Consider the following 22,327-nt stretch of genomic DNA (forward strand, 5'->3'; position numbering starts at 1 on the left):
GCATTTTGAAAGTAATATGTATGTATGTGTATGTGTGTGTGTTTTCAAGCCTTTAAAAAAATTTTTTCATGATACTATACCAACTATGGTGATAGTTTCCTTCTTCTATGTATTTTTTTGAAATGTAAGTATGTGGGGGGAAAAGACTACTACTTTTTGTATTTGCCAAAAAGGAAACTACAAAAAAAATTTTTTTTTGGGTCCGGTCATGGGGCCTGAACTCTGGGCCTGGGCGCTGTCCCTCGGCTCTTCAGCTCAAGGCTAGTGCTCTACCACTTGAGCCACAGCACCACTTCTGGCTTTTTTCTTTTTGCTTATGTGGTGCTGAGGAATCGAACCCAGGGCCTCATGCATGCAAGGCAAGCACTCTACCACTGAGCCACCTTCCCAGCCCCGACTACAAAAATTTTTTAAAGTTGTTTATTAAGCTACTTAGTAAAATTAAATTCTTTTTTATTTATTTTTAATTGTTTTTTGCCAGTCCTGGGGCTTGAACTCTGGGCCTGCCCCTGCCCCTAAGGTCCTTTTGCTCAAGGCTAGCACTCTACCACTTGAGTCACAACACCACTTCTGGCATTTTCTATGATTAATTGGAGGTAAGACTCAGACTTTCCTGCCTGGGCTGGCTTCAAACCACGATCCTCAGATCTCAACCTCCTAAATAGCTAAGTATTATAGGCATGAGCCATCAGTGCCCAGTTTAAAATCAATTTCTTTAGTGTACATACTTTTTGGTTTGAGATGGGATATTGCTATTTACCTAGGCTGGCCTCAAACTCTTCAAGTGATCCTTCTGCTTCAGATACCTAATTAACAAGGACTACAGGCAAATGCCACCATTCCCAGCAATAAGTACTTTTCTTGAGGGCTTTAATTTAAGGCCTTAGAGAAATTATTTTGAGTTCCCATCAATTACATTTTTTTAAAATTTAGGGTTATCAATCTGAATTTTTGCAACTGTTGACAATCACTTATAGGTTCATGAACCACATGAAACACCACTTGGAACTGGAGAAGCAGAACAATGAGAGCTGGGAAAACCACACCACCTGCCAGCACTGCTACCGGCAGTATCCCACACCCTTCCAGCTGCAATGCCACATCGAGAGTACACATACTCCCCATGAGTTTTCTAGTAAGTGACAATTTGATTGAAGGCCTGAAAATTATTGACTTTAACCACCTGATTGTAAGGGAACCAAAGGAATCTGATGGAATAATTTTAAGAAATATAACTTGTGATTTGATGGCAAAACTGAATACCAAGTTTTAACTCATACAAACTTAAAATTTATTACTAAAATTGAAACCCTTCTTGTAAATAATTCATTAGTGAAAACTTCCTTGGCATAACTATGTATTATGTGTAAGGAACTGAATTAGAATACTTGAATCCCATAGTTTCAAATGTAAAATCAGTTGCCTTGATTTACACTTTAAGATGAAAGGTTGTTGTAGGGGCAGTTAAAACAGTCTAGGAACTGTACAGAGCTTGGGTTCAAATTCCACCTCTGCTCCCTAATACAGCTATGTAAAGATAGAAAGATTGTTACTTAATCTGTCTGTGCTTCTGTTTGCTTATTTGAAAAATTGGGGGAGGGTAGCAATACCTCTCTCAGTTGTGTTAAGAGAATTAAATAAAGTCAACAATATCCTAACTTTTTAAAAAAACTCAGGACCTTACACATGCTAGACAAGTACTCTACCAGTGTTAGAAAGTCAACATTGATTGAATTGTTGGAATTTCCCTTACTACTACTGCTATTACTATTATACTCTTGTCTTAGAGTTGTACTGAATGCATCCTTTTCATACATACACTCTTAAAATGATGTATTATGTTTTGTCCACTTTCAGCTATTTGCAAAATCTGTGAATTGTCATTTGAAACAGAGCATATTCTTTTACAACATATGAAGGACACTCATAAACCTGGTGAAATGCCATATATTTGCCAGGTAAACGCATTTTATTGTATATTTAGGCATTTGTGTAGTTTTTATGTGCCATAACATAGTATTATTCTTTTTATTTTTAACTGGTGGCCTTGCAGGCTGTAGTTTTCCAACCCTTGTAGTAAGGAAAAAGGCAAGCATATGGGCCTATCCTCTAGGGAAGAATAGAGCTATATTAGGGAAATAGGACACGCTCTTGTAGAGACCCAAAATAAATGCTTTGGGACCAGTGTTTCCAATACTTCAAGTGACTACTGGTTCTAGGAAATAACATAAATTGCTACTGGCATACCCTTCAAAATCTGAAAATGAAATTCCTCTGCTGTATATAGCAAGACAAGCAATACAGAATGGGAGATATCCACTTGCAAATGAAAGTCAAGGTAGTGGGTAGTAGATCTGAAAAGAAGTGAGTCTATGGTTTACAATATCCCTAAACATATATAACTTTTTTGTTAAAAAATTACACTTATTACTTGTAGTAATAGGACTCTTGATTGTCTATCTGGCAGAATGTTCTTCAAAATAAATGATAAATCATTACTAATTCAATGTAATTATATGCAAGTTATGAAAGTTTCAAGTTAAACTAAACCTTCTTTATATTTCTAGGTTTGCCAGTTTAGGTCATCAATATTTTCTGATGTAGAAACTCATTTTCGAATAGTCCATGAAAACACTAAGAACTTGCTATGTCCGTTTTGCCTCAAAGTTAGTAAAATGGCAACCCCCTACATGAATCATTACATGAAGCATCAGGTGAGATTCAGCATTTCTTATTTGTTCATGTCATCTTATTTAAAAAATACATATACATAGTTAGGACATTGGTTAAATTTGTTCTATAGCAAAATAATAATGGTTAATTTGTAACAGTTTATACTCAGTTATTTGTGAAACTGCCATTTTTACTTGCCTGCTTTCTGATGATCATGGAGCCCATAAATAGTAAATATTCTGAAAGATAACTATAAATAGGAACCCTAGAGTACAAGGAAAGGGAAGTAACATGAAATATTTTGGCTGGATATTTTGGTGCTTAACAGTGATAGGAATGTCAATGATTTTGCAAGCACTTCTCAAGAGCAGGGTGCTAGGTAGGTAGCAGTAATTCACATTTGTAATCCTAGCCACTCAGGAGGCTGAGATCCAGAGGATTACAATTTGTTCCAAGCCTGGGCAGAAAAATCTGTAGAACTTCATTGTCAAAATAACCTGCCAAAAACAAAGCTGGAGGAGAGCCTCAAGTAGTAGAGCTCCAGCCAAGCAAGAAAGCAAGTGAGAGGCCATTAGTTCAAACCCTAGTACCAGCAAAAAAAGGAAAGCAGGAAGGAGGATGTTTGAACTGAGAACTGATGAAGTTAAAATTGAAGACTTTTTTATTTTATTTTATTTTGCCATCCCGGGGCTTGAACTCAGGGGCTGGGCACTGCCCCTGAGCTTTTATGATCAAGGCTAGTGCTCTACCACTCGAGCCCAAGTACCACTTTTGGCTTTTTGGTGGTTAATTGGAATTAAGTATCTCATGAACTTTCCTACCTGAGATGGCTTCAAATTGTGATCCTCAGATCTCAGCCTCCTGATTAGCTAGTATTACAAGTGTAAGTCACCAGCACCTGGCCAAAATTGAAGACTTTATAACCCTCTGTTTTCCTCTTTCCCTTCAAGCCTTATTTCTAGTTGCAACCTACTTTTAGTCATGAGAAAGCATGTATTTGTCCACAGTAATATCAGTCTTATATGAGCTGGTAACAGGAAACAGCACTGGAACTTACTTTACAAGATGCGTGAACTATGCCACAAAACTATATTTAGGTGTTAAACTTATTTCCTACATGATTTTTACCAGATCAGCTATGTAATTTCCAGGGTGCCAGGATTAATGCTTGCATCTTTTCTTGAAGTCTGATTTTATGCTTACTGTAACAATTAGACTATCCTTTCGACTGAAAACTTTGATGCAACAATGAACCTGTTCTTGAGGATGTGAAAGAACAGTACTTACCTTTGCCAAAAGTAGAAGTCAGTGGACTTATTGAATATCATTATATAGTCAAATTTTGCCTCCTTGCTCATCAGCTCATTAAATTTTCTTATTTTTGAATGTACTGTCATACCCAGTTTACTCAGCACTGATGTTAACATGACTTTTGGATACACTCTTTAGATAATCATGAAATCAGATTATAGTTGCTAATTGGAAAAAACACATGAGCCAATTTTCTTGTATATTCAAGATCACCTCTGCTATCACTGAGGTGATACCACCATTTTTTTAAAAATCTAGAACTACCTCACACTTAAGAACCTCTGGCAAAGCTAGTGGCTCACCCCCATAATCCTAGCTACTCAAAAGGCTGAGATCTGAGGATTGCAGTTCAAAGCCAGTCTAGGCAGGACAGTCCATGAAACTCTTACCTCCAGTTAACTAACAAAAGGCCAGAAGTGGAGTTGTAGCTCAAGGTAAAAATGTGGTAGAGCACTAGCCTTGAGCACAAAAGCTCAGGGACAGTGCCCAAGCTTGAACCAAACAGAAAAAAATACCTCTGATAAAAATATTTCTGATATAGGATTTTCCCATTAATGTTCTCACAAATCGTTTCTGATGAAAGAAATATTATAATGGCTGGATTTTCAAAATTAGAATTTTTTTTGTCAGTCGTGGGGCCTGAACTCTGGGCCTGGGTGCTGTCCCTCAGCTCTTCAGCTCAAGGCTAGCGCTCTACCACAGTGCCACTTCCGGCTTTTTCTGCTTATGTGGTACTGAGGAATTGAACTCAGGGCCTCATACATGCAAGGCAAGCACTCTACTGCTGAATTCATTTATGGGACCTGAACTCTGGACCTGGGCTCTTGTCCCTGAGCTCTTCAGCTCAAGGCCAGTGCAGTTCAAAGCCAGCTAGGAAAGTCTGTGAGACTCTCATCTCCAATTAACCACCAAAAGGCCAGAAGTAGAACTGTGGCTCAAGTGGTAGAGCTCTAGCCTTGAGCAAAAGTGCTCAGACAGTTTCCAGATCCCAAGTTCAAGCAAAATAATGAATTAAGGCTCTTGTCTAGCCTTCATGAAATCCTGAGTTTGACTTCCCAGCAAAGATAAAAAAAGAAGGGAGAAAAGGGAGAAGTGCATAGAGAAAAGGAAAGGAAGTAAAGTGAAAAAAGAAAGTGGAGAGAAATGTTGGGAGGAAAAAGAAAGGACAGAAGAGAGGAAGGGGAAAGCAGGGGAGGGGTAGACAGAGAGGAAAGGAGGGATGGGGAAGAAGGAATGAAGTTAGTTCTGGCATAGCATGCTCCATTGGTAGCATAAATCTCTGGGTTCAATCACTACCACAATAAAGAAAAGCAAAACAAATTTAATGTGTGTGCGTGTGTGTGTGTGTGTGTGTGTGTGTGTGTGTGTGTGTGTGTGTGTTCAATCACTACCACAATAAAGAAAAGCAAAACAAATTGTGCGCGTGTGTGTGTGTGTGTGTGTGTGTGTGCGCCTGAACTGTGGGCCTGAGCACTGTCCCTCAGCTCTTCAGCTCAAGGCTAGCCCTCTACCACTTGAGTCACAGCACCACATCAGGTTTTTTCTGCTTATGTGATGCTGAGGAATCGAACCCAGGACCCCATGCATGCAAGGCAAGCACTCTACAACTGAGCCACCTTTCCAGCCCTTAATAGACTTTAATTTTTTTTTTTTTTGCCAGACTTGGCCTTTAAACTCAGGGCTTATGCTTGCTCAGCTTGCCACAGGAGCCATGCCTTCAAACTGGCTTTTTCCTTATTATTTCTAAGATCAGATTTCACAAACTTGCCTAACTAGGCTGGCTTTGAACCCTGATCCTCCAGGTATCAGCAGCCTTCTGAATAGGTAGGATTACAGTCCTGAGCCACTGGTCACTGGAATGTTTTTTTCCTAATTATTTAAGAGTTTTATTATTCTGAGTTGAGTAATTTCAGGCCTCAGGATTTGTATTGGGAGAAGTTAGTGTTTCTAGAGCATGGTAGCATACACTGGAGATTGCAGAGTCCAGAAACTGAGGCAGAAAGATAATTCAAAGTCTACATAATGGGACTACATGGTGAGTTTGAGACCAGTTTGAGCTATGTATTAAGATTTGGTGTTTAAAAACAAAAACAAAAACAAGAAGTTACTTAATATATCATTTATAATATTTTCTGTAAACAGAAAAAAGGAGTTCATCGTTGTATGAAATGCAGACTGCAATTTTTGACCTACAAGGAAAAAATAGAACACAAGGCACAGCACCGTACATTTATAAAGCCTAAGGAACTAGAAGGATTGCTTCCTGGAACAAAAGTATGTATTAAATATGATAACAATACAATTACCTTACTATAATCATGTAGCATTTAAAATTAAGTTTTTGGTGTGCTTTTTCATATATCCTATCTATTTTATTCATGCAGCAATCCCATGAGGGAGACAAGGTATGTGTTATATCCTGTATTAGAGATGAGGAGGATTAGATACATTCTTCACTCAAGCCCACATGGGTAGGAAGAGATAGCATTGAAATTTAAGCTCAGTTCTATGACTTCTACTTCAGTATTTTTTTAAGATAGCAAACCACATATATTTCATAGGACTTTACATAAGCTACTCACCAAACACATGGGGGGGGGGAAATATAGTTACATGACTATAGAGAATAGTAATAGATAACTGTGAGTATAATCATTTTATTTTTCTAAATATTTTGTTATAATTTCTTTGGCAGTACTGGGGTTTGAACTCAGAACATAATTATTAGGTGTCCGGTCTTCTATCACTTGAGCTCCAGACCCCTTTTATTCTCTGCGTGTGTGCGCGCGTCTTTAGGCTTGAACTGGACCTGGGTGCTGCTCCTGAGCTTTTTTGCTCAAGGCTAGCACTCTAACATACTGATCCACAGTTCCACTTCTGGCTTTTTGGTGGTTAATTGGAGATGGGAGTCTCATGGACTTTCCTGACCAGGATGACATTGAACTATGATCCTCAAATCTCAGCTTCCTGAATAGTTAGGGTTACAAGCATGAGCCACTGGTGCTCAGCTTACTGTGGTTATTTTTGAGATAGGTTCTCACTTTTTTCCCTGTTTGGACTGTAAGACTCCTATTTGTGTTTCTTATTGTAGATGGAATAACAGGCACATGCCCATCACAGCCAGCTTTTTATTGATTGAGTTGGAATCTCTTAAAATTTTACTCATGCTGGCCTCCTGAGTAACTAGGATTACAGGCATGAGCCACTGCATCAAACTTAAATTACAAGTTTTGTATTAGTTCCTGATAAGAAAATTGAGTGTTATTAAAGTCTCTGTGCTATATGATGAATTGATATAACCTCCACTGTATCATTTGGAAGCAAAACCCTGCCATTGAGCCCTAGAAAAGAGAAAGTCACATTTACTGAAGATTTGTTAATACAGAAATTTTCAGAGTCATTTCTGTCTTTGAGATTTATTTTTGTCTTTTGTTCCAGTGCTGAGAATTGAATTGGTAGTCTTGTGCATACTAAGAAAGTGCTCTATTACTATAGCCCCCTGACTTTAAATGTTTTGTGCTGCTGAAAATTGAACCCAGGTTCTCTTGCTTGCTTTTATCACTGGGCCACAGCCAGTCCTTAAATTTTGACATCTGTAAGAGAAATCTTTTTAGTTATATTGAGGCATAGTTATATTAAAGCATAGGTTCTTAGGAGAAGAACACAAAGGCACAGTGTCTATGTGCATCTGGTCATATAAAATAATATTTATCGAAATGAACTCCAGGAAGTAGAAACAAGAGTTTTTTTTGTTGCTATTTCTTTGTTTCCTTTTTGTCTTGTTTGTTCCTCTATCTGTCTTTAGCAGGTAAGGGTTGGGCACAGAAATGGAGGGACAAAGGGTGAACAAATGCACCAGTGGTACTCACTAGAAACTGCGTTTACAATGAACTATACAAATTATGTGGGGGTGAGGGACAGGCGCCCGTGGCTCACGCCTGTAATCCTAGCTACTCAGGAGGCTGAGATCTGAGGATCGCGGTTCAGAGCCAGCCCGGGCAGGAAAGTCCGTGAGACTCTTATCTCCAATAAACACTCAGAAAAACGGAAGTGGCACTGTAGCTCAAGTGGTAGAGCGCTCACCTTGAGCTGAAGAGCTGAGGGACAGCGCCCAGGCCCAGAGTTCAAGTCCCACGACTGACAAAAAAAAAAAAAAATTGGGAGAGGGTGAGGGAAGGGGTGACATTGTCCAAAAATAAATGTATTCTTTACCTGACTTACGCAACTGTAACCCCTCTGTATATCACTTTTCTAATAAAAATAAAGAATAATTTTAAAGTAAATTAAAAAATGGTTCCACCTTACTGAGTTGTTGAAGAAGAAAGGACTCAGTGAGAAGTCAATGAGATGAGACCCTTGTCTCAATGTACTTGACCAACTCAGATATTCCCAAAAGTTCCAAACACCCAGGAGAAATCTGTTATACTCTTTTTTTGTTGTTGTTGTTGGTCGTGGGGCTTGAACTCTGGGCCTGGGCGTTTTCCCTTAGCTCTTCAGCTCAAGGCGAGCGCTCTACCACTTGAGCTACAGCGCCACTTCCGGTTTTCTGGTGGTTTTATTGGAGATAGGAGTCTCACGGTCTCTCCTGCCCGGGCTGGCTTTGAACCGTGATCCTCAGATCTCAGCCTCCTGAGTAGCTAGGATTACAGGCGTGAGCCACCAGCGCCCAGCTGTTATACTCTTTTTATCTTAACATAGATTTATTTTTTTCCAAAGAAAAAAATAATCATAGGATATGCATTTTGGACATTTGTGTAATTTATACTAACTCCTAATTATCCTAATTATTATGTGTTAACATGTAACATATATATATATATATATATACATATATATATATATGAAATTACAACACTAAATATCAAGGCAAATGTTATTTAATTGAGTCATTTAGAATAAATGAGAGGTTATAAGGTGGGGCTCAAGTGGTAGAATGTGTATCTAGCAAGTGGAAAATGATGAGTTCAAACCCCAGTACCACCAAAATATAAGTCAGCTGGGAAACCTCTGACTTATGCCTATAATCCTAGCTATCCAAGAGGATGAGAATGGGAGGATCACAGGTCAAGGCAAGCTCCAGCAGAAAAGTCCATCAGAACTCTTTCAACAGAAAGGATCTTATACATGGTTGCACACATTTTGCATCAGACTTAGTCCAGGAAACCTAAAATAGAAGGAACACAGCCCAAGTGCATACCCAGCTAAGAAATGAGAACCTATCTCAGAAACAACAAATACAATCCAGATGCCAGTGACTTGTGCCTGTAATCCTAACTACTCAGAAGGCTAGGATCTGAGGATTGCAATTTAAAGCCAGCCTGGGCTGGAAAGTCCATGAGATTCTTCTGTCTAGTTAACCCCCAGAAAGCCAGAAGTTGAGCTGTGGCTAGCCTAGAGCAAAAACCAAACAAACTCAGGGACAGCACCTAGGCCCTGAGTTCAAGTTCCAGGACTGGCATACATACAAACCAATACAAAAAACAGAAAAATACAAAAAGGACCAGAGACATAGCTCAGCTGCACAGCTGAGAAAAAAGTACCACCAAGAGAAAAAAGGAGTGAGACTTATCTAATAGTAGTTTATGCTTGCTGTTTTCAAAATAGTAATATTTAACTTCTTTTGGGGGGGGAGTCAGTCATGGGGCTTGAAATCAGGGCCTGGGTACTGTCCCTGAGCTCATTTGCTCAAGGCCAGTGCTCTACCACTTTGAGCCACAGCATCACCTCCTATGTAACTTCCATATTACAGTTTTGTAAAACTTTGTTGAAAATATAATTCATATTCTAGCAAATTCATCATTTGAAATACTTATTTCAATGGTTTTATGGCCTCACTAGTTTTGTTTTTGTTTTTGTTGGTTTGGGGTGACATAAAGTCTGATCTTAGGGCCTTGTGCTTGCCGGGCAGGCTCTCTACTACACTCCCACCTCTCATTGTTTTTATTTTATACTCAGAGGTATTACACACATTGCCATAATGATTGTTAGAATGTTTTCATCACTCTAAAAATAAATCTCATATCCACTCGGGTTTTACTACCATTGTCCCATATAAACTTTAATCATATCTCTATGGATTTTCCTATTCTGGAAACTTTGTATAAATGGAATCCTACAATATAAGATGATAGGTGACTTGTTTCTTCTGCTTAGCATAATGGTTCCTAGGTTCATCAATATTGTGGCCTATTTCAATACTTCATTTCTTTTGTAACCTAGTAACACTGCATTTATGGATATATCACAGTTTATCAATTCATTATTGGGCATTTGTTATGTTTTCTCTTTTGGATCTGTTATGAATAAGGCTGATGCAAGAATTAATGTACAGGTTTTTGTGGTGGCATATATTTTTATTTTTCTTAGAAATGTATAGAGTAGAAATTTTGAGTTGTGTAAATCTTTAAAGACATTGTGTAACAATGGTCATAAGAGTTTATTCTCATATTTTTCCTAAGAGTTATATACTTTTAGCTCTTAAAATTTGTCTTTGATAAATTTTGGGTTAATATCTGTTATTATAAAATAGGGATTCAAATTTATTCTTTTTGGGAAGGACAGTACTGGGCTTGAACTTAGAGCTCCATATTTGCTAGATTGACACTCTATAACTTGAGCCAAGCTTTCAGCCCTGCTTTTTTTGTGCCAGTCCTGGGACTTGAAGCTCAGGGCCTGGGCGCTGTTCCTGAGCTTCTTTTGCTCTACCGTTTGAGCCACAGCTCCACTCCTGGCTTTTTGGTAGTTTAGTGAAGATAAAAGTGTCACAGACTTTCCTGCTCAGGCTGGCTTGAACCGTAATCCACAGATTTTTTAGCTTCCTGACTAGGATCACAAGTGTGAGCCACTAGCACCTGGCCCAGCCCTTCTTTATATTGGCCATTTTTTTCTGGAGATGGAGTCTAGTATACTACTCTGTGTAGGTTGGCCTCAAACCTCCATCCTCTAGATCTCAACCTCCTGAATATCTAGGTTTACGGGTATGAGCACCTAGCTTGAATTCTTTCTGCTGTGTGTAGATAGCAGTTTTTACAGTACCATTCCCTCATTGAATTATTTTTTCACCCTTGTAAAAATTGATCATAAGTAGTAGGCCCTTTCAGGTACTATTTTTTATTCTGCTGTGATAATTAGTTTTTGAAAAGTATATGTAGCTTTTTCTTTTATAGATTACTATCCGAGCTTCATTGGGACCTGTTCAGGCACTATCAAGTACAGATTCCAGTTGTATTCCAAGTACTTCTCTTCAGATCTTACCTTCAACTTCTACGGGTGCAACTACTAAAAATCTAAAGAATCCTGCAAGTAAATATAAGACAAATAAACAGCAAGCAAGTGTATCTACTGCAGCTAAACCTAATACAAGTAGGTCAAGCACAAATACCTCCAAGTGCAAAGGCAAGCAGTCTTGCAAGCAAAGGAGACAGCGCAACAAAAAAAATGCAATCAGCATAGCTTTGAAGAATTTAAGGTACTTTTATTCTCAACATCCAATACTAATTTAATCTCAAATGTTAAAGGTGTATTTTAATAAGACTTCCATATCACAGAATTGTCTTGCACATTTACATGATAGTCACTTACCTGGAACAAAAGCCAAGCAAATGATAAAAAGGTGCTGTTGAAGCCAGGCACTGGTAGCTTATGACTGTAATCCTACCTACTCAGGAGACTGAGATTTGATAATTGTGATTCAAACCCAGCTCAGGCAGAAAAGTCCATAAGACTTATCTCCAGTTAACCACCTTTTTTGGTCAGAAGTAGAACTGTGGCTCAAGTGGCAGAGTATTAGCTTTGAGAAAAAAATGCTTAGGTCTCAGGACTGGCACAAAGGAAAAAAGGTACTGTTGAACAAAACATAGTATGTTAGGCTGGGAAGGTGGTTCAGTGGTAGAGTGCTTGCCTTGCATGCATGAGGCCCTGGGTTCAATTCCTCAGCACCACATAAACAGAAAAATCCTGAAGTGGCACTGTGGCTCAAGTGGTAGAGCACTAGCCTTGAGCTGAAGAGCTGAGGAACAGTGCCCAGGCCCAGAGTTCAGGCCCCACAACCAACAAAAAAAAATAGTGTTTAGTGTATAATTTTAATCTTTTACACAATCTTATATTGTGCTTTTATCTTATGATAATTGGTTAATTTGATTGTCTTTATTCTACAGAAACATTAACTTGTGTTAGACATTTTGCTTATTGTTTCAAAGCAAATTTACAAGCTGTTAGGTCTTTTTGATGATACAAATTTAAATAATTTGATGATACAAATTTAAATAGTTTGTTGCAATTAATTTAAAATAAAGCTATGCCTTATTTTTGTTATACAATATATTTTTATTGTTTTTTTTTTCTCTCCATAAGGTATTGTCAGGGAATTCACAAGTGCATTGAGTGTCATTCCAAAATAAAAGATTTTGCAAGCCACTTTTCTCTATCTTCCTATTGTGATCATTGCAAGTACAACACTAACTGTAACAAAGCCTTCATAAATCATACAGTGAGGTAAGTTAAACACATAAACTACTAATCAAAATTGTCATTTAAGGCTGTGGTTTAGCAACATTTACCAGGAGGTATGACACTTGTCTAGCATTCATAAAGCTCTAGATTCATTCCTCAGAATCCACCTTCTTCACTTTATGACTCTACTTCCTTGCTACTGCAGGGTCCTGCACCATAATCTTATTGGTCTCAACTGGACCCCACCAGCTTTTCCCTTAATACACTGCTGGGATAAATGTGGTCTCTTATTCTGTGCCAATCACATGGCTTCCCTAATATTGCTTTAATTCTCCCCCTAACTAATAGGCAATTAAATTAGAAAATATTTTTGGCATTTCTTTTTTTGGTGCAAGTGTGTATGCCAGTATTGGAGCTTGAACTGAGGGCCTGGGATTCTCAGACTGGCATTCTACCACTTTGAACCATATCTCTACTTCTGGGTTTGTGGTAGTTAATTAGAGATAAGAGCCTCATAGTCATGGTCTTTCCTGCCCAGGCTAGTTTTGAACTGGGATCCTCGGATCTTAGTTTCCTGAATAGCTAGAATTAAAGGCATGAGCTACTGGCACCTGGCTCCAGCATTCTTAAACTCATGTATCAATTAGTCAAGTTTCCATGACTGTGACAAAATACTTGAGAAAAATAACTTTAAGGAGGAAAAGTTAATTTTAGCTCATAGTTCCAGAGGTTTCAGTCCATGGCCGCCTGACTCCGTTGTTTGGAGGCCTGTGGAGATGCAGTGTATCAAGGTAAAAAGTGCATGGTAGAGCAACGCTGTTTACCTCATGGCAGGCCAAAAGCAAAGTGAGAAGGGACAAGGGACAAGACTTCCCAGAAACCCTTTCAAAGGCATCCCTCTAGTGTCCTAACTTCCTTCCACTTAGACTCTAACTCCTACAATTCCCAACTCATTTTTTTTTGTCAGTTGTGGGGCTTGAACTCTGGACCTGGGCACTGTCTTTCAACTCTTCATCTCAAGCCTAGTGCTCTAGCATTTGAGCCACAGTACCACTTCCAGTTTTCTGGTGGTTTATTGGAGATAAGAGTCTCATGGCCTTTCCTGCCCAGGCTGGCTTTGAACCATGATCCTCAGATCTCAGCCTTCTGAGTAGCTAGGATTACAGGCCTGAGCCACTGGCTCCTGGCAATTCCCAACCCTTGATAGCACATTCCATCCTCCCTTTTCCCACTTTTCATGAGCTCAACATTCCCTAATCTCCAGTAAGCCCCAAACCTGCACTGTCATTCTCCTATTGGGGTCTTATCATTAGCCTAGTCCAGATCTGCAAGTTTCCACTCCTCTCTAAAGGACTCATGTGTTCCTTTGCTTTTCCTCTTTTCAGTAGCACTTTGCTTCCCTCATTGCCTCAGGGACCTCACCCTGAAAGTCATTGCTCTTACCTGGTGAAGACTTTTTTTTATTGTGAAAATATTGTACAGAGAGGTTACAATTACATGGGCAAGGTAATGAGTACATTTCTTATCAAGCGTTGTTGCCTCCTCCTTTGTTCCCCCTTCCTATCCCTTCCCATCTAAGACTTTTTAATCACAGGTTTGAGTCCTGTATGTGAGAGGTTGAGGACCTTTGTTCCCAACCTATAACAGTCCTGTTTCCAGGAAACAGACCCTACCCCCAAATGGTGACTCTTTCCCAATAGATGGTTTCCCTATATGCAATATCTAACATGGTTTTTCTTATTTTGTGTGATTTCCTGTCCTTTTTCCCTCTAATCATCATTCCTTTCTTCGAGTTCTACAGTTTGTATTGTTACTGAGAAAGAAACCCTTTGCATTTACCATAGCACCTAGTCTGAGGATATGTTCTTGATATAATAAATAGGTAAAATGCAATGTAAAACAAAAATATGAATTAAATAGAAATGATCATCTTAGTCCATTTGGATTGCTTTAACAAAATACTATAAACTGGGTAGCTTTTTAAGCAAGAGAAATTTATTTCCTACAGTTCTAGAGACAAACATCTATAATGATCCAGGTGCCAGCAGATACTGGTGTTCTGATGAAGACATGGTTTTTGTGAATAGAACCTTCTCACTGTGTTCTCATGTGAAAGAAGCAAGCTAGGGCTGGGAAGGTGGCTCAGTGGTAGAGTGCTCGCCTTGCATGCTTGAGGCCCTGGGTTCGATTCCTCAGCACCACATAAGCAGAAAAAAAAAGCTGGAAGTGGCGCTGTTGCCCAAGTGGTAGAGTGCTAGCCTTGAGCTGAGGTGCTGAGGGACAGAGCCCATGCCCAGAGTTCAGACCCATGACCGGATCCAAAAAAAAAAAAGAAAGAAAGAAGCAAGCTAGCTCTCTGCAATCTCTTTTATAAGGACAGTAATCCCATTCATGAAGGCAGACCAGCATGACTTATTTGCCTCCAAAGGGTTTAACATATTTTAGCATAGGAATTTGGGGGACATGCAGTTACTGAGATCATAGCATTCCCCAACATAATTTCATTACTTAGATAATGATCTTTTATTCTAAATTTAGGAAATTAATATCGTGGAACACACCTGTAATCCCAAATACTCAGGATGCTCAAGCCCAAACCAAAAAAAGTTAAGTGACACCCTGTCTCAACAAAAAAGCCGGGCTGGGAAGGTGGCTCAGTGGTAGAGCGCTTGCCTTGCAAGCCTGAGGCCCTGGGTTCGATTCCTCAGCACCACATAAGCAAAAAGAAAAAAGCCGGAAGTGGTGCTGTGGCTCAAGTGGTAGAGCGCTAGCCTTGCATGCATGAGGCCCTGGGTTTGATTCCTCAGCACCACATAAGCAAAAAGAAAAAAGCCGGAAGTGGTGCTGTGGCTCAAGTGGTAGAACACTAGCCTTGAGCTGAAGAGCTGAGGAACAGCGCCCAGGCCCAGAGTTCAGGCCCCACGACCGGACTCAGAAAAAACAAAAACAAAAAAGCCAGTGTGGTGGTAGTTCATGTCTATGATCTCAGTTACATTCGTGAGGCATGGTTTGAAGTTGGCCTGAACAAATAAACAAACCTTTAGACACTATCTGAAAAATAACTAAAGAACTAAGCATGCCTCAAGTGGGAGAAAATTCCCTTTGGTCAAACCCCAATACTATCAAAAATGTAGTGATACAGTTAATATTGCTTTCTTTATAATAAAAATAAAAACTTTGTTTTTTGTCTATCCAGCTTTCATGGCAGTCAGCCAATGAAATGGTTATGCCTTTTTAAGAAGCATTCGGGAGCTCTCAGGTAAATAGTTGATCTTTTCCAATTTTGTGTACTGAAAAATTGTAGTAACTATTTCAAAATATAGGAGCTGGTGGGGCTTGTGGTTCATGCCTGTATTTCTAACTACTTAGGAGACTTGAGATCTGAGGATTGTGGTTTGAAGCCAGCCCAGTCAGGAAAGTCTAAGACTCTTATCTCTAATTAACTACTAAAAAAGCCAAGTGAGGCTGTAGCTCCAGTGGTAGAGCACTAGCCTTAAGCACAAAAGCTCATGGACAGTACCCAGGCCCTGAGAGCCCAGGGACTGGCACACACAAAAAAAGATGGGATTATCATCTGTGACCATATTTTGTTTCAGTGGTATTAGGCACTGAAATGGAAACTTCATGCATTTGTATTGCAAAATAACAAAAAACATGAGACTAGTATTTGAATAGAAATTTTATTAAAATACTCTTAATATCTGAAATTCATACATAACATTTATAAATCTTAGCTTTTCTTATGAAATAAATGTATAAAGCTTGTTTACTATACATTAATATGCTTTGATTAGTATTTATACATGCTTTGGTAATTAACTTTGTTTACACTACATAATACTTTGTTCAGCTTTCACTAAAGTATCATGATTATTCATCTTGTGATTTCTTTTAACTTCCCTTTTTTAGTTGTTTTGCTCATGTTTTCAGACATTTACTAGGCATTGAATAGTAATACCTTGCACACAAGGTGCTTGGTGAATATTTGTTAAGTCATTGTATCTATTGAACACAAATATGTTCATGGTGTTGGACCATCAGCTCATAAGGGGAGTTTGATGCCATTTTAAGAATACATTAGTGCTATTTATAAAACATAATTCAAGAACTAAAAAGGAAGCCATATTAGGTATTTAGTAAAAATTTTATAGTTTTAAAAGTGAAAATGGATTTATTAATTCTAATGATGAATTCTAATTTTTGCCATGTCAAGCTCAGTTATGTGCTGAGTTTTAAAATTAACTTTGATTTCAAAGGTATCTGGGCTATAACAAGGCTTGGTGGTACATGCTTGTAATTCCAGCATTTGGGAGACCAAGGCTGGAGGATCAGAGTTTTGAGGCCAGCCCAGGCTACAGTGGGAGACCGGACCCTATCAAGAGAGAGGAGGGCACAGAGAGGGATATCTTTTTCTCAACTTGTGTATGTCTCAAATATAAGAAGAAATTTAGTTAATTTCTTATATATGGGACATGGCATATTTGTAATTCTGTAGATCACTATTTTTGTAAATAAGGTGTTATAAAAATGAAGCTATGTATTTTGCATCTACATATTTAACCCAGTGTAACAGGTCCTGTAAAGATTAGGGTCACTGTGATGAAGAGAAAAGCTTGGTACCAACATTCAAGGAATGCACAGTTTATTGGAGGGATATAAAAATGTGACCTTAGAGCTGTGACCCAGGTCTGAATTCAAGCCCCAGAACTGACATCAAAAACAAAAAGCTGACCATAGATACAGTAAATATAAGTATAATGAGGGTTACTGATTTCAAAGGAGAGATAGGTGTCTATGAAGAAATGGCTAGAGGTATGAATGAAAGTGCAGAAGGAAAAGGCAGAATATATACACATTTTTCTGAGTCACAATGAATAGTTTAACAGTATAGTGTTTATGGAACACAAAGCTCATATAATATAGTGTAAAGATCAAACAGGTTTGAGCTCAGGTCCATGTTTTTAAATCCTTGAAAAAAGTCTAGGGAGTTTTGACTTAATTTTAAGTTAGAGGACTTTGAGGAAACCATGAATGTTTTTACTACAATCAAGGGTACTGTAGGAAGATCAGTTTTTTAAATTAATTTACTTGATTGTTAATATAAAGGTGATTTTAGAGGGATTAAAATTACAGGAGTCACATCCACAAATCAGCCAACGACAAATGCTGGAGGGGATGTGGAGAACGAGGAACCCTATTACACTGCTGGTGGGAATGTACACTTATACAACCACTTTGGAAAGCAGTCTAGAGGGTCCTTAGAAAGCTAAAGATTGACCTCCCTTACGACCCAGTCATACCACTTCTAGGCATCTACCCTGAACAACAGGAACCAATATACAAGGACACGTGCACCTCCATGTTTATTGCAGCACTGTTTGCAATAGCTAGGATATGGAAACAACCTAGATGCCCCACCACAGATGAATGGATCCAAAAATTGTGGTATCTATACACAATGGAATATTATGCAGCCATTAGAAATGACAAAATAATGGCATTTGCAGGGAAATGGATGGAGTTAGAAGGAATCATGTTGAGCGAGGTAAGCCAAGAACGAAGAGACAAACAGTACATGGTCTCCCTGATAAGTGGATGCTAAATCCAAAATGTTAGGTGATATGACAAAACTAACAGGACTTAAGAAACAAAGAACTCCCACTCATCTGGTTGAACCACTACCAAATATCCCCATGCTGCTGATCACATATATGGTATATAACATGTGAGCACCGTTATATATTACAGACTGTGATAGACAATTTGCTCCAGGAAAGTTAGAATGAACTTGTGACTTTAAATGAGCATCATTATTCCACAATACTGTGAATTTCCAGAAATTATGTAATCACTTAATCACAATCAAAAAAAAAAAAAAAAAAGAACCTCGGGGAAGGGAGGGAGGGAGGGGATGGTAGGGGGAAAACAATGGAGGGGGTAACAATGTTCAAGAGGAAGTGTACTCATTACCTCACTCATGTAACTGTAACCCTCTGTATAGTATCTTTACAATAAAAAAATTAAATAAAAAAAGAAAAAAATTAAAAAAATTACAGGAGTCAAGTAATAAGTACATTCTGATTTGTACAGTGTCTTTTGTTCCCTCACTCTCTCCCATCTCCACCCACAAGTTGGAAGGTCAAAGTGAGTTATAGGTATAGGAAGCACTGACTGGTTGAGGCTGTTATAGTTAAGACTGATTAAAAAATGACCTGGGTGAAGGTGGTTAATGGTATTATATGTTTGAATGTATGGGCTTATGGAAGGGGCCCTAACTCAAGAGGTAGAGTGCTTATCCAGCATACACAGGCCCTGAATTCTATCCCCAGTACCGGAAAAAAAAGAATGCCAGTATTTGAGAGACTGAGGCAAAGGAATGAGTTTGAGGGTAGCCTGGGCTACATAGTGAATTCAAAGACGTCCTACACTATATAGCAAAACCCTACCTCAAAAAAAAAAAAAAGCAAAACCCAAAGAACATGGGCTCTGGAATCAAAGGGCTAAGATCCAAATCCAGCCTGGCCCTAGCCTTTTGTCCTCTACATAAAAATGATCATTATATTATTATCCCTTTGGATTGTTATAAGATTAGATCAGATGATAAGTATAAATATAAAAGTGTGTGTAAAAACTGTTTGTGTGTATGCTGGCCTTGGGCCTTTAATTCAAGAGCCTGGGCACTGTCCCTGAGCTTTCATATTCTCAAATCTAACACCACTTCCAACTTTCTTGAGTCTCATGGTCTTTCCTACCCAGACTGGCTTCAAACCTCAGTCCTCAGATCTCAGCCTTCTGAGTTGCAAGGATTACAGGTGTGAGCCATTAGTGCCCAGCCAAGTGGTTTGTTTTGTTTTTTAAATTTCCATATTACTTTTCTAATTTCATCCTAACTTAAATAAGAAACAAGATGATAGATCTTTTATTCACTATTATAGTGAATAGTGAATAAGAGTGAATAGTGAAATGAATAGTGAAAATAGTGAATAGTGAATATAGCTACAATATAGCACAGTGAGAAGAAGGTCCTCAGCCAATATGTATTTGAATGAATGAATGAATGAATGTTACAGTTTGCAGATGGGCAAGACATGGAAAGATTGTGACTTGCATAAGTTAGTACAAATTGCCAGTAGAGCCAAGGCTGTGCTCTCTGGATGCCAGGCTTTTATCTACCAGTTGAAAGGGTACAATATATTAAGCAATAAGTGTTATCAGAATTTAAACATCACTATAACATTTTCTAGAAATTGTTCTACAACCATTTTAGGTATGTCAGATTTATATAACCAGATTGGGAAATGACAGTCATAGCACATGAAATTAAAATTCAGGGTAATTACATGAAGTAGTAATTACTAAAATTTGTATGTGGATTTCCATGTAAGAAAAGATCCTTCTCTTACTACCTTGTTTTTTTCATAGGGGCATCACTCTGGTTTGCCTTAAATGTGATTTCTTAACTGATGCTTCTGGCTTAGACCGTATGGCTAAACACTTAAGTCACCGTAAAACTCATACTTGCCAAGTTATAGTAGAGAATGGTATGTATGTATTTATTCCTTTGAATTTCTAATGTTTAGTGTGGTATCTTTGATCAGCCACAGTATGCGCTCTTATATTCAAATCAATAGTCTTACTCTTTGCATACAGGTTTATATGTAAAATCCTTCTTCTGATTTCAGCTTCTGAAAGTACCTCAACTTCTGAACCCACTTCTCAGTAAGTTTAATTTTATATTTTATATTGATGGATTTTTTCTTGAAGTTTTAAAATGTATCGTTAATAGAAATGAAAAATATTAAGGCATGTTTTTGTTTTTCTTTTAAAGCTGCTCCTGGAAATAGAATCCTGCTCTATGGAGCTCATGCAACCTGGTACAAGACAAGTTGAAATGTCCAAAATTCAAAGTGTTTTCTCATACAAAGATGGTTGAACAAGTTCATAACACTAGCTCTCATTCTTTAGTTCTTTGAAGCTTTCAAGCGGCACTAGAATTTTATTCTACTTTATCTGTGTCAGATTAACATATCTTAATAAGTATAGTTTTTCTGCAGTTGACCCTTTCCAAAAATTCCTTTTGTTGCTATTGTCTTTTTTGCTTTGCTTGAAATAATTTGTGTTTTTCTCTGTTATACTTGCCTTCAGAATATTGCATTCCAAACAATATGGCTGTTCATATGTTTTTATGTTTTGTCTGACTTCTTAATTTCTTATGTCTTATCTGACCTTTTGTAGGTTAGTTGATTTTCCTTCATTCCTTTTCTGTCATTGTTCTATTTTTCAGATGTAGAAGCAACACAGAAACTTTAAAAAAAATGTCCGGTGTATTCCTGGACAGTGTCATCCTTCAATGGGAACAACTGATACCTGTTCTCTTTCTAAGGAAAGTGAATTATTTGACTATGAATCCCCTTCCAATTTGTGACCTTAAGAAATCGGAACTTAGGAAGAGTTCCTTCCTGCCTGAATGGCCTCTCATAATAAGGCTGATGATGATTTGGCCCGTGATGACCTCCAGATCTACCAAATTGAACACAGCTTTCTACTGAAAGGCTTTGATGCTCGAGCTTGAGCTTGTGTTATGATTCTAACCAAGAAAAGCCCATTTTATCAGTATTTCAACATTCAAGTTCAAGTTTTTTTTGTGCATGTCCTGGAACTTGAATTCAAGGCCTGGGCGCTGTCCATGAGCTTTTGTGCTCAAGACTAGTGCTCTACCACTTGAGTCACAGCTCTACATCTACTTTTTCGTGGTTAACTGGAGATAAGTGTCTCATGGAGCCAGGTGCTACAATGGCTCATGCCTGTAATCCTAGCTACTCAGGAGGCTGAGATCTGAGGAGTGCAGTTTTGAAGCCAGCTTGGGCAAGAAACTTATCTCCAGTTAACTACCAAAAATTCAGAAGTGGAAGTGTGGCTCAAGTGGTAGAGTGAAAAGGCAAAAAAAAGCTCCGGGGCAGTGCCCAGGTTCTGAGCTCAAGCCCCAGGACCAGTAACCCCCCCCAAAAAAAATTATGGACTTTTATGCCTGGGCTGGCTTCAAACTAAGATAGATCCTCAGATCTCAGCTTCTTAAGAGTAGGATTACAGGCGTGAGCCACTGATGCTAGCGTAAAGTTGAAGTTTAATCATTTTGGCTGCTAATCTTTACCTAGCATACATGCAGTCTAAGGAATATAAAAAAATTTTTATGTTAGGAATCAAGAATAATTTTATATTTTTGGAAAAACAAACTTTCTAAAATTATCCTTCCAAAGTTGTCATGTTGTCATTAAAAGTTTTATACAGTATTGTTTCTAGGAGTTTTCAACAAAACTGGTGTTTTACTTTAAAGAAATTATTTTGCTAGCACAGTTTTATGTTGTTCTTCAGTAAATTGATGTTCATTTTGTACTTTCCTTTCAAATCTTTGTTTTGTGTTTGGTTTTAAGAACTCCAAGAAATTTCCTCAACATTCTCTATTATTCCAGGTAGCTACGTGGTAGCTTCTTAATTTGATACCTGCTGAGGTAATTGGGTACTAATACATGCTATATCTTGGGACTATCATTAACATTTTAGGGATTAGGTGTTCAAATGTACGAGGACTTTACAAAGATCCTCTTCATGACCTTAAAACAAGTTTTAAAGATACATTTCTGTTTATCTGACCCATACTATCTTTTTAGTCGTTAATGTAACTCCTTTGGATAAAGATAATATATTGAAAACTATTGGGACCAAAATTTGCACTTGTTTCTTGTGTGTGTGTGTGTGTGTGCATATATATATATATATATATATATATATATATATATATATATACATATATACATACATACATGAATAGATGTATATTTTTTTAATTTGTTGTTTGTTTATTTTGGTTACATTGAATATAGATTTGTTGGAA

At 38.1% G+C, this 22,327-nt stretch overlaps 1 protein-coding gene across 2 annotated transcripts in view; it reads left to right on the top strand.

Moving 5' to 3' along the window:
* Znf280c (zinc finger protein 280C) overlaps positions 1 to 22,233 on the top strand; it is a 54,454-nt gene extending 32,221 nt beyond the window's left edge. Inside the window, exons 10-20 of one of the 2 annotated variants that reach the window (XM_070039737.1) lie at positions 978 to 1,135; positions 1,858 to 1,958; positions 2,568 to 2,714; positions 6,127 to 6,258; positions 6,369 to 6,389; positions 11,151 to 11,452; positions 12,337 to 12,477; positions 15,632 to 15,694; positions 19,858 to 19,976; positions 20,118 to 20,154; positions 20,264 to 22,233. In XM_070039737.1, coding sequence (XP_069895838.1) covers positions 978 to 1,135; positions 1,858 to 1,958; positions 2,568 to 2,714; positions 6,127 to 6,258; positions 6,369 to 6,389; positions 11,151 to 11,452; positions 12,337 to 12,477; positions 15,632 to 15,694; positions 19,858 to 19,976; positions 20,118 to 20,154; positions 20,264 to 20,279 — 1,237 coding nt within the window. In that variant the 3' untranslated portion in view covers positions 20,280 to 22,233. The remainder of the gene's footprint in view (positions 1 to 977; positions 1,136 to 1,857; positions 1,959 to 2,567; positions 2,715 to 6,126; positions 6,259 to 6,368; positions 6,390 to 11,150; positions 11,453 to 12,336; positions 12,478 to 15,631; positions 15,695 to 19,857; positions 19,977 to 20,117; positions 20,155 to 20,263) is intronic. The other variant, XM_070039738.1, reaches the window with a different exon arrangement.
* Positions 22,234 to 22,327: the final 94 nt, after the last annotated feature.

This window comes from Dipodomys merriami, unplaced genomic scaffold, assembly GCF_024711535.1.
Source record: "Dipodomys merriami isolate MVZ:Mamm:240054 unplaced genomic scaffold, mDipMer1.0.p SCAF_3, whole genome shotgun sequence".
In the NCBI taxonomy this organism is placed as follows: domain Eukaryota; kingdom Metazoa; phylum Chordata; class Mammalia; order Rodentia; family Heteromyidae; genus Dipodomys; species Dipodomys merriami.